The sequence below is a fragment of the Scyliorhinus torazame genome, chromosome 30 (genome assembly GCF_047496885.1).
Source record: "Scyliorhinus torazame isolate Kashiwa2021f chromosome 30, sScyTor2.1, whole genome shotgun sequence".
In the NCBI taxonomy this organism is placed as follows: Eukaryota; Metazoa; Chordata; class Chondrichthyes; order Carcharhiniformes; family Scyliorhinidae; genus Scyliorhinus; species Scyliorhinus torazame.
This window is the reverse complement of record NC_092736.1, coordinates 7,613,222-7,625,986: the sequence shown is the minus strand read 5'-3', so window position 1 is coordinate 7,625,986 and position 12,765 is coordinate 7,613,222. Positions and strand designations below refer to the sequence as shown.

General features: G+C 44.7%; 1 protein-coding gene across 1 annotated transcript; it reads left to right on the top strand.

Moving 5' to 3' along the window:
* Positions 1–2,275: 2,275 nt before the first annotated feature.
* On the top strand, positions 2,276–8,871 carry LOC140404273 (cocaine- and amphetamine-regulated transcript protein-like). The gene is made up of 3 exons (XM_072492606.1): positions 2,276–2,576; positions 7,056–7,139; positions 8,449–8,871. The coding sequence occupies exons 1-3, from the start codon at positions 2,445–2,447 to the stop codon at positions 8,554–8,556; spliced, it is 324 nt and encodes a 107-aa protein (XP_072348707.1). The 5' UTR covers positions 2,276–2,444; the 3' UTR covers positions 8,557–8,871.
* Positions 8,872–12,765: the final 3,894 nt, after the last annotated feature.

Below are 12,765 nucleotides of genomic sequence, written 5' to 3'. Positions count from 1 at the left end.
GCGCCAGAGTACGGGTTTGATTCCCGCTTGGGTCACTGTCTGTGCGGAGTCTGCACATTCTCTCCCTCCTAAAAGCTGAAATGTCAGAAATCTGGCCATGCTTGCTGTTGCCCTTGGGTGAAAAACCTGTTAGTTTATCCTGTACTGAACAAAAAAAACATAATTGTAGGAAACATATAGGGAAGTACAATGGGTAAAAAACACACTCTTCTTTCTATTCATTCCAGAGTGGAATGCTGGATACCATACAGCAACAAAAATGTATTTATCTAGCACCTTAAATAAGTGAAACATAAGACCATAAGAGACCATAGGCCAATCGAGTCTGCTCCGCCATTTAGTCTGGCTGATATGTTTTATCATTCCCAATTTCCTGCCTTCGCCCCATAACCCCTGGTCTGCTTATGGAAAACATGGCAAAGCACTTCACAGGAGCATAGTCAGGTGAACATTAACACTGAGTCAAAGAAGGGGACATAGAATCATGGAATCCCTACAGTGCAGAAAGAAGCTAATCAGCCCATCATGTCTGCACCAACTCTCTGAAAGAGAACATAAGAACTAGGAGCAGGAGTCGGCCACCTGGCCCCTCGAGCCTGCTCCGCCATTCAATAAGATCATGGCTGATCTTTTTGTGGACTCAGCTCCACTTACCCGCCCGCTCACCAGAACCCTTAATTCCTTTACTGTTCAAAAATGTATCTATCTTTGCCTTAAAAACATCCACTCTACTTAGGCCCATTCCCCATCACAGTAACCCCACCAACCTTTAAACACTAAGGGGCAATTTATCATGGCCAATCCACCTAACCTGCACATCTTTGGACTGTAGGAGGAAACCGGAGCACCCGGAGGAAACCCACGCACACACGGGGAGAGCGTACAAACTCCACGCAGACAGTGACCCGAGGCTGGAATCGAACCCGGATCCCTAGTGCTGTGAGGCAGCCATGCTAACCACTGTGCCACCGTGGCACCCTGAGCAATTGCCCCAAAACCTGGTCAATTGGGCAAATTTATACTGATGCCTTAAATGCAGTGTTGGGGCAGGGGGAGGGGGATTAGAGAGGTGAAGATCTTAGGATCGAGACAGTTAAAGCATAACTGCCAATGATGGGTTGAGGAAGTCAGGAATATAAAAGAGATCAGAGTTACAGAGATAACGCGGAGGGTTAAAGAGACAAGTCCCTTCTTCCTGAGATGTCCCGAATGAGAGGAGGGCGGAAAGAAACACAAGAGGAGAGAATAAAGAAGAAAAGATCAAAGGATGACTTGGAAGTAACGGTCTGATAAATGAATGACGAGACAGATTATGATAAAATAAAATAATAATAACAATCCTTATTCGTGTCACAAGTAGGCTTACATTAACACTGCAATGAAGTTACTGTGAAAAGCCCCTGTTGCCACATTCCGCAGCCTGTTCAGGTACACAGAGGGAGAATTCAGAATGTCCAATTCACCTAACAAGCACGTCTTTGGGGACTTGTGGGAGGAAACCGGAGCACCCGGAGGAAACCCACGCAGACACGGGGAGAACGTGCAGACTCCGCACAGACTGTGACCCAAGCCGGGAATCGCACCTGGGACCCTGGCGCTGTGACACAACAGTGCTAACCACTGTGCTGCCATACCACTTCCATGCAGTTTTAAATTCTTTCTGTCAACTGAGAGATTTTTGTGGAAATGCTTCGATTGACCTCGCCCTTTCCGCAGTAACAATCCAACACTGTTATTCCCTTCAGTAATCAGAAGCTAAACTCAGTCCACCAGTCCATCAGAAGGTGAGCAAACACTATGACTGAAGTCCCTCCCTGAATACCCTTCAACTGCAAAAAGGTGTCAGAGAAACAGGGACAGAGCCCCCATTTTCACAAGGCTCAGAGTCCCATTCAAATTAAACTGACTTTTAAAATAAAGCAAAGCTGATTTCTCAACAAAAGAAGCGAATTTACAGAGCTGTTGATACAAACAATGAGAGTTCAGAGTGAAAGATGACTTCCGGATTGAAATATCAGCATTTTGCTGACATGGTTGAGATTTCTAGTTATGTTTTAAACTCAGAGATTGAATTTCGGTCGTGATGTTCCGTCTGGGATTCGATTCGATTGCGATTAATCTCAACATGGGTAGCTTAATAAATAAAGGAGTAGCCGAATAAGCTCCATTTATTGGCACAGACGCCCACTGAGTTACTTTAATTGTCAAATGAAAGAGTGGGAAGTTTTCACGCCCACCCACATCTGGGAGGCGAGAGGAGAAAGGGTGGGAGCCACGGAAGGGTGTATCACACCCGCCCTCTTATTCATTAGCTGGGTTTGTGGGCAAGTTCGTGATTATAAAAAGGAGAGAGGGGTGCCTCTTTGCAGAGGAGGTCACTAAGACAGAGAGAGTGAGCGAGAGCCCATCCCAGAGGCTCAGAGTGGAAGAGCGGTTTCAGCACCATGGAGAGCTCCGCGTTGTTCCTGCTGCTTGTGTGCACTGCCCTCCCTCTCCTGCACTGCCAGGGGCAATCTAGAGGAGCAACAGAGGACTATCCAACTTCAAAACACAGCGACTCCGCCGAAAGGGAATTGGTCAGTCACATTTATACCCATTCTCCCCAACCTTATGCATTGGCTTAACTTTTCTCCAGCCTTCTTTCCCCCACCCCTTCTGCCTCTCCTTTGCTGTGTCTCCCAGTCCGCAGAATGCTGCAGTTAACTCACAGTTCCAGCTGCTTTTCAAATTAACTTAGACAAGCTCCACACCCAGCTCACTTGAGCCGCGGTTTCCTCTCCCCCCTCTCTCTTCTCCCAAATTGAATTATTCTCCTCCACAGGGACGCGCGATGCTCCAGCCCCTTCTGTCTGTCTGCAGCCCTGACTTGGCTGGGCTCTGAGTTTTTACTCGATTGATAGTCTGAATGAGGGACGAGTGCCGGTAGCTCGGTCATTACACAGAATCACAAAGCCTTTGCAGGGCAGAGGGAGGGTACTTGCCCTCTGAAAGAGCATCCCACCTAGTCCCACTCACCCCCTGCCTTATACCTGTAACCTTGCACATTCTTTCTTTTCGGATAGAATTCCCTTTCCAATACTTCGATCGAACCTGCCTCCACCACCCATCTCAGGAAGCTTATTCCAGACACCCTCTGGTGAAAAAAAAAAATCCCCACATCACTTTTATCCCTTTTGTCCATTATCTTGAACCTGTGCCCTCTAGTTCTTGATGTATTCCTAAGAGGGAGTGTTTACCCTGTCCATATCTCTCAGGATCTATTTATTGAGATCTGAGTTTGGGATTTCTCTGCCAATAGTTGATGAAAGCGTTGACACCTTCATTGATTGGAATAAGGACTCTGAGTCAGGTCATTCATTGTAAGAATTGTGTTGAACTTTAAGCTCGTTGATGTTTTGTTGAAATAAGGATGGCAAACATTTAATTAAAGTGGTCGTGCAAACTTAGACGTCAGATATCTCCGAATAGCCTCGATATCTCAATATTTCAGACACATCTTTGTCTCAAATCAGGTTTGGAAATTCTAGAGAACTGCGGCATCTTCCTGAAGTACAGCGGATAACTCCAATAAGAATTCTTACTTGATTAAAATTATTTCAAACATCCCTATTATGGCTCGGACATAATCAGTTCTGATGAAAGGTCAGAAGCCTTAACTCTGTTTCTCTCTCTCTCCACAGAAGCTGCCAGACCAGCTGAGTATTTACAGCATTTTCTGTTTTTACATCAGATTTCCAAAATCTACAATGTTTTACTTTTGCAAAAGAAATGTTTGAACAGGTAGAGTGTAGACTTGAATGTGGAAGATTGCGTGATCTGTCTATATAATTTTTATAATGGTATTTTTATTTCTGTTGTAAAATTATATTTATTTATACTTTGAAAATGGAATTCATACAGAATTCTTGCAGCACAGAACAAGGCCATTCAGCCCTGGTGTCAGTACTAGTTCTCCGAAGGTGCAAATCACATAGTGCCACTCCCCCCTCCCATTGTCTCCACATAGCCCTGCATGTCCTACCTTTTGCAGATAATAATCAATTTCTTCTTAAGTGCCTCGATTGAATCTGCCTCCACCACACTCTCAAACAGCACATTCCAGATCCTAAACACCCGCTATATGAATCTGCCTCCACAGCACTCTCAGACAGTACATATCACATCCTAACCGCTCACTGTATGAATCTGCCTCCACCACACTCTCAGACAGTACATACCACATCCTAACCGCTCACTGTATGAATCTGCCTCCACCACACTCTCAGACAGTACATATCACATCCTAACCGCTCACTGTATGAATCTGCCTCCACCACACTCTCAGACAGTACATATCACATCCTAACCGCTCACTGTATGAATCTGCCTCCACCACACTCTCAGACAGTACATACCACATCCTAACCGCTCACTGTATGAATCTGCCTCCACCACACTCTCAGACAGTACATATCACATCCTAACCGCTCACTGTATGAATCTGCCTCCACCACACTCTCAGACAGTACATATCACATCCTAACCGCTCACTGTATGAATCTGCCTCCACCACACTCTCAGACAGTACACACCACATCCTAACCACTCACTGTATGAATCTGTCTCCACCACACTCTCAGACAGCAGATTCCAGATCCTAACCACTTGCTGTGTGAATCTGCCTCCATCACACTCTCAGAAAGTATGAGCCACATCCTAACCACTCGCTGTGTGAATCTGTCTCCACCACACTCTCAGACAGTACACACCACATCCTAACCACTCGCTGTATGAACCTGCCTCCATCACACTTTCATGGGACATAGAACATACAGTGCAGAAGGAGGCCATTTGGCCCATCAAGCCTGCACTGACTCACTTAAGCCCTCACTTCCACCCTATCCCCGTAACTCAATAACCCCTCCTAACCTTTTTGGTCACTAAGGGCAATTTACATTGCCAATCCACCTAACCTGCACGCCTTTGGACTGTGGGAGGAAACCTGAGCACCCAGAGGAAACCCACGCAGACACGGGGAGAACATGCAGACTCCTCACAGACAGTGACCCAGCGGGGAATCGAACCTGGGACCCTAGCGCTGTGAAGCCACAGTGCTATCCACTTGTGCTACCGTGCTGCCCAAAGACAGACAGCACATTCCAGATGCTAACCCTTCACTGCGTGCAAAGGTTTCTCCTCGCATCTCCATTGCCTCTTTTGCAATTATCTTCAAACATCAATCCTGTTTCTCTCCAAAGGGGGGGGGGGGGGAGATAGCGATGATACCCCTTAAAACTAAATAGCATGCCACTAGAGTAGTTTTACATAAGTTACTTTATTAAGGATTGAGATGAATTATAGGAAGAGTACTGATTAATCGTTATTAACCATTAAACATGTATTTTTAGGACATAGCAGGAATAAGTAATCAATAGTGAAACAATCCAGGGTGCTGGTTCTATTGTTCTGTTTCTCAAAACAATCAGCACAGGATGTTGAGATTGTACAGAGTTGTCAGGATGAGGATCCTGGCATCAATCATGGGTTGCTTGCAATTCTATTGGGTGAAGTTTAAACATTGCTTGCGATTCTATTGGGTGAAGTTTAAACATTGCTTGCAATTCTATTGGGTGAAGTTTGAACGTTGCTTGCGATTCTATTGGTTAAGTTTAAACTTAGCAACTTCAGGGATTGGATCACGTCCAACTGGGGAGGGCTATTGATTTTTGAAAGTTGCATACGTGCTGAGTTTGTGTCCTTGTTCTGTAGAAGGACCTTGGCAGCTATCCAGGTCTTCATCTTTCATGTACATGAATGCAAGTTTGTAGAATATTAAACCATCTTCAGTTTGTTGATGCATCTGCTGCTCTTTGTACTGAGTTGAGCCACAGGAGAAAAGCCCACATGGAAGCCGACTCAATACACAGGCCTTGAAACCGCTCCTACATGTTTTGGCACATGCGAGCACTCCCCATAAATGGTGTCAGATCTCTTTTCCTTTGGGGTGCAATATAATTTATTTTATTTGTTTACGGGATGTAGGCGTCACTGGATAGACCAGCATTTATTGCCAATCCTCAGTTGCCCTTCAGAAGGTGGTGGTGAGCTGCCTTTTTGAACTGCTGCAATCCCTGAGGCGTAGGTACACCCACTGTGCTGTTAAGGAGGAAATTCCAGGATTTTGACTCAGCAACATTGAAGGAACAGCGATATATTTCCAAGTCAGGGTGGTGAGTGACTTGAAGGGGAACCTCCAGTTTTTCCCTAGCTACTCTGTGCAAACATTTTTTTTTAAATAGGAGATTAAAAGAATATAATTGTTACTTTGCCATTACATATTTGGAAGAATATGCTTGATCAGTTAATAGCTATTTCATTACTATGAGAGAAGGTTGTCTGAGATTCTACATTACCAACCAAGACTTGAGTAAGCAATCTACTCTATCAACAATCTATTATTGTATATGGAATCTCGGTGTGTGCTTTGATGTTAACCTGCATAACAACAGTAACTGTACAGTTTGAGTCTTTGTAATAAAATTCAATCTATCTGAAATGTAATAAGGTATCAGGTAAAAGCAAGGCTTAATCTGGGTGCCTCTGTCCAGTAAGAGGGTTGAAAAAAATCCAGTGAGCATTGAAGTTTGAGCATGTAACCTAAGCTGGCTCCTCCAGGTATTACTGAGGGACCTCTGGTGGTGATGTCTCCCAGGCATTAAGCAGGTGCTCTACCTCTATTCCCGCGTTCTGGCAATGTAGATTGACATTAATTATTCCAAAACACTATCCAACAAAAGTAGAACATTCTCCTTGTCTCCTGTCAAACATTCATTCCTCAGTTGACCACCAAAAACAAGAGTAACCAATAATTCATTCCATTCTTGTCTTTGGGATCTTGCTGTGTGCAAAATAGCTTCCAGCTGAACTTGCACGATGGCAATATGTAACTTAGTACCTGAGGAATATGATTCAACCGATGCGAGTGCGTGGGGACCATTACAAAAGGTAATGAGACGCTGCAAGCTCTTTACTTCATAAGTGGCAATTATTTAACATTAAACAATATTTTCTTACAGTTTGAAGTCATGGATGATATACTAGGGAAAATCAAGAGCACCAGGTTTTCGTCCTATGAGAAGAAAGCTGGACACATCCCTCTGGTGAGTTTCAGACTGAACCATTATCTGTGGCAGGGATGTGAATACATGAATAGCTGAAATGAGACATGGCCATTCAACCCATCAAGCCCATCCCTGCTACAATTCATATCTCAATCACCGACTACATCAATAAGATTTCTCTTGACTCCATGCCAATCGGATTAATGTATGTCACTCCCCCAACTAAACTTTAATTTTCAAAGCCATAAAGTTATTATTTAACTTTTAAAAAAATAAATGAGTACCCAATTATCTTTTATCCAATCAAGGGGCAATTCAGCGTGGGCCAATTCTAGCCTGCACATCTTTGGGTTGTGGGGGTGAGACCCACGCAGACACGGGGAGAATGTGCAAACTCCACATGGACAGTGACCTGGGGCCGGGATTGAACCTGGATCCTCATTGTTGTGAGGCAGCAGTGCTAACCGCTGCGCCACCGTGCCACCCGTTATTATTTCACTTTAAAGTAGACATTACACAATCACTTAATGTTGAAACTTCAATGAATTAAATTATTTCTGGGGAAAATTGGCTGCACTGTTTTCCAATTTGTTTTGTTATGTTAAAATATTATGTGTACCCCCAACTTTTTAACTTACACCAGCTTCCAGACGGAGGCTATTAGGGAGCGAGGTTTCTCCATCCATCATTAAACATTTACTATCTAACATAGGGGGAGGGTTAGCATAGTGATGCCTTTCTCCAGATGTGTCTATGGACAATAAATCTCAGTAGATTATTGTTTTCTGGGAATTTTGCAGTCAAGCACAACATCAACGCAAACATACAAAACCCAAAGGTCAGGGGAACAATGGAACAGTCAATATAGTTAAGACACACCTTCAGCATTGTCCTCTATCCAACAACTCACTCAAATGGAACCTCCCTGCAGAGGTTAAATAAAAATCCAATTGAGGAAACTCAAAGTTTCCAAAATGTATTAAAGGCATATTTGCACATCTTCTAAATTGATTGCTGCTCAGTTAATCTTCTATTATTGTCTGCTAGTCTGAACTGCGGTCTCGAGGCCCTATTGAGTGACTGTAAAAAAACCAATACCAAGAGCAGAATTCTTCCCCTGACCAACATCACTAAAATAGATGATCTGCTCATTATCACATCGCTGTTTGCAAATTATCTGTCGCATTTCTTACACTGCAATAGTAATAGTACTTCAAGAAATTACTCTACTAGTTGCAAAGTGCTTTGAGGTTTAAAAGGCAGCCTAGGTGGGCAGCTACTTTAATGGGGTTCAAGTATTTGAGCGTTGGAAACCTGACTGATTGCCGGTTCTGTTTCTGTTCCTCAGTGTTATATCGGTGATCGGTGCGCAGTCAAGCAAGGGCCCAGGATGGGTAAGCTGTGCGACTGTGCCAGAGGCACCACGTGCAATTCCTTCCTCCTCAAGTGCATCTGACGCAGAGTGGAAAGCAAAAGGCCAACGTGTGGAGAAGGTCTTGGAGAGGGAAAATGTAATCAGCCCTGAGCAAAGGTCGGAAGGATCGGTGCTGATATTTCAGATGATATTTTGCTAATTTGTGATCCATTAATTCCAACAAAAAAAAGAATTGTAACTTTCACTGAAACTGATTATTGTAATCGTCATTCGCAATGTTCTCTCCCTGAAGGTGGTTGGTTGACACTATGTTAAATGTGAAATATGTTACTTGTCTCATTGAGGGGATACTCTTTGCCAATGTTGCCCAAATAAAGTATTATCTTCATTATGTAACTTGTTTCTTGCCCAATGGTTGGTTCCAGATTATGCATCACTATTAGAGCCAACAGTTAGTAATCAAGAATGGTTCAAGCGAAGCGTTAAATGATAATGAACCGATGTGGACATACTAGCGTTGGACTGGGGTGAGCACAGTAAGAAGTCTTACAACACCAGGTTAAAGTCCAACAGAATTGTTTCGAATCACTAGCTTTCGGAGCACAGCTCCTTCCTCTAGAACTCGGTAATGCCTTGGTCAGATCTCATCTTGAATATTGGGTTAAGTAAGGGAAGCGTTCAAGTCATGGAGACTGTGTAAGATATTCCTCAGTATAAATCCAAGGTTTATTTAAATACCGACAGTCTATCAAATGCATGCTGTTTATAAATTTAATTCCTTCAAGTGTCTGAGATGCCGCCACTTGCATCATGACCTGCTCAGCATGTTTTTCCTTGGAAAAGACAGAAGCCAAGTGTTTGTACAGCCATGCCCCCTTCCTCCATGTGTAAATCTACTTTAAAAAAAATAAATTTAGAGTACCCAATTATTCTTTCTCCAATTAAGGGGCAATTCAGCGTGGCCAATCCACCTAACCTGCACATTTGTTTGGGGGTGAAACCCACGCAGGCATGGGAGAATGTGCAAACTCCACACAGACAGTGACCCAGGGCCGGGATTCGAACCCGGGTCCTCAGCGCCGCAGTCCCAGTGCTAACCACTGTGCCACATCGTAAATCTACTTTTATTAATAATAATTATCTTTATTATCACAAGTAGGCTTACATTAACACTACAATGAAGTTACTGTGAAAAGCCCCTAGTCGCCACATTCTGGCACCTGTTCGGGTACACAGAGGGAGAATTCAGATGTCCAATTCACCCAACAGCACGTCTTTCAGGACTTGTGGGAGGAAACCGGAGAACATGAGGAAACCCACGCAGACACGGGGAGAACGTGCAAACTCCGCATAGTGACCCAAGCTGGGAATCGAACCTGGGACCCTGGTGCTGTGAAGCAACAATGCTAACCACTGTGCTACCATGCTGCCCAAATCAACCTCACTTTTTCTATATCTATAGAAGACTTTTGAATTCCTTTACAGACGTGGATAGTTGCAACCTGAAAAGAGAAGGACGTCATTAAACCCCTCAAGTCTGTTCTGTCAATTAGATTATGGCTGATCTGTATCTTAACTCCAACAATCATAGTTCCATGTCCCTTAATAGCCTAAACAAACAACTTCTACTCATCTTAGCGTTGAGCAATGGCCTGGGCGCACCATCACCATGAAATGTCCCTTCAAAATTCCTTATTGGAATCCCTACGTGACACCATCTTGAGTTCATTGCCACCATAAGGATTCCAGCGGAAGACCCAGCAATACCTTCTCAGAGTGATGGGCAATAAACCAAGCCTTGTCACATCCTAGCAACAAATCATTTAGAAATTCCAATTTGGAACAGTGCGAAGGAGTGTCTGGTGCTTACACTGGAGTTCCTGTTTGGGTCTTTTCTGGTACTGCAAATTCAACATTTCTTTCTCCCACCCTCAATTGTTGACCTGGTATCCTGTTTGAAACTTACATAGTACTCCCTCGCCTCCTTTTTTAACTTGGGACCAGTCAAAAACAAGTTGAAAAAAAAGTTATTTACAGGATGTGGGCATCGCAGGTGAGACCAGACTTTATTGCCCATCCCTAACTACTCTTCAGAAACTGGTGGTGAGCTGCCTTCTTGAACCACAGCAGTCCCTGTGGTGTAGGTACCCCCACTGTGCTGTTAGGAAGGGAGTTCCAGGATTTTGCCCCAGCGACAGTGAAGGAACGACGACATATTTCCAAATCAGGGTGGTGAGTGACTTGGAGGGGAACCTCCAGGCGGTGGGGTTCCCAGGTATCGTGGGTTTGAAAGGTGTTGTCTAAGGAACCTTGGTGAGTTACTGCAGTGCATCTTGTAGATGGTACACACGGCTGCCACTGTGCGTCAGTGGTGGAGGGTTTAAAAGTTTGTGGAAGGGGGTGCAATCAAGCGGGCTGTTTTGTCCTGGATGGTGTCGAGCTTCTTGAGTGTTGTTGGAGCTGTACTCATCCAGGCAAGTGGAGAGTATTCCATCACACTCCTGACTTGTGCCTTGCAGATGATGGACAGGCTTTGGGGAGTCAGGAGGTGAATTACTCACCGTAGGATTCCTAGCCTTTGACCTGCTCTGGTAGTCTCAGTCTTAATGTGGCTAGTCCAGTTCAGATCAGGATGTTGATTGTGGGGGATTGAGCGATGGTGATGCCATTGAATGTCAAGGGGCGATGGTAAGATCCTCTCTTGTAAGGGACAGCACCATGGTGCAGTAGTTAGCACTGCTGCCTCATGGCGCCGAGGACCAGGGTTCGATCCCGGTCCTGGGTCACTATCAGTGTGGAGTTTGCATATTCTCCGCCTGTCTGCGTAGGTCTCTCCCCCAGAACCCAAAGATGTGCAGGTCAGCTGGATTGGCCACGCTAAATTGCCCCTTAATTGGAAAAAAAGAATTGGGGACTCTAAATTTATTTCTTGAAAAAGATCCTCTCTTGTAGAAAATGGTCATTGCCTCGTGTGGTGTTAATGTAACTAGTCACTTGTCAGCCCAAGCCTAGATAATGTCCAGGTCTTGCTGTATTTGGACATAGACTGCTTCAGCATCTGAGGAGTCACAAATGTTTCTCAATATTGTGCAATCATCTGCGAACATCCTCATTTCTGACCTTATGATGGAAGGGAGGTCATTGATGAAGCAGCTGAAGATGGTTGGGCCGAGGACACCACCCTGAGGAACTCCTGCAGTGATGTCCTGCAGCTGAGATGATTGACCTCCAACCACCACAACCATCTTCCTTTGTGCCGGGCATGACCCCAACCAGCAGGGAATTTTCCCCCTGATTCCCATTGACTCCAGTTTAGCTCGGGCTCCTTGATGCCACAGCCGGTCAAATACTGCCCTGATGTCAAGGGCAGTCACTCTCACCTCACCTCTGGAGTTCAGCTTAGTTTGCTAGAGAATGAACACCAGTTACAGTCATTGCTATTTTGTCCTTTCACCTCATTCCACCGATGTCCAGATTCCCTGCCCTAGACACACTTACCTTCCACATCTTCAATGCGTTGAACCTCCGGCTCGAATCATTCTTGCACAGGAACTCATCGCCTTTTTCACTCTTCCGTTCTTCCTACAGTCTAAAGACTATTAGAGGCCCATCTGGCATCACCTAACTTCTACTTCTCAATGTGTCTCTGCTTCACTCCTACTCCTTGCTGGTGTCCTTTCCTGTGGGCCTCCAATCATTGTATCTCTTACAAAGCTCCTATGTGCCTTTATATAGTAGAGTTTGTTATTTTGCCAATGGAGTCAAGAGGTGGGAAAGTTCCAACTTTCAAAGAGTTACTCTTCATGTTACACCATTGGATACAGTGGCTTCCCATCTACCACTCCCTTTCCTTTAGGGTTGTCCATTCCTGGTACAATCACTCACTTATAGCCACCTCTGTGTGACAGTTCTGAGTGTGAGGTGCGACCAACTGTTGTAATACGCCTTTAAGAGGTTGCAGCATGAGGTCGCTCCGCCCTAAGCAAGCATGAAACGAAAACTGGGTCACATGACACACTTCCGCCCAGTGATGGTCATGCAGAAATCCCTTAAAGGCATATTACAACACAAACCTATCCCCATGAACCCTCCCATTGCCTCAATGAAGACTGTTTAACAACTGATTTGGGGGGCATTGTGTGAATCATAGAATTTACAGCGCAGAAGGAGACCTTCGGCCCATGGAGTCTGCACCAGCCCCTGGAAAGAGCACCCCACCCAAGCCCACACCTTCACCCTATCCCCGCCTAACCTTTTTTTTGGACACTAAGGGCAATTTAGCATGGACCT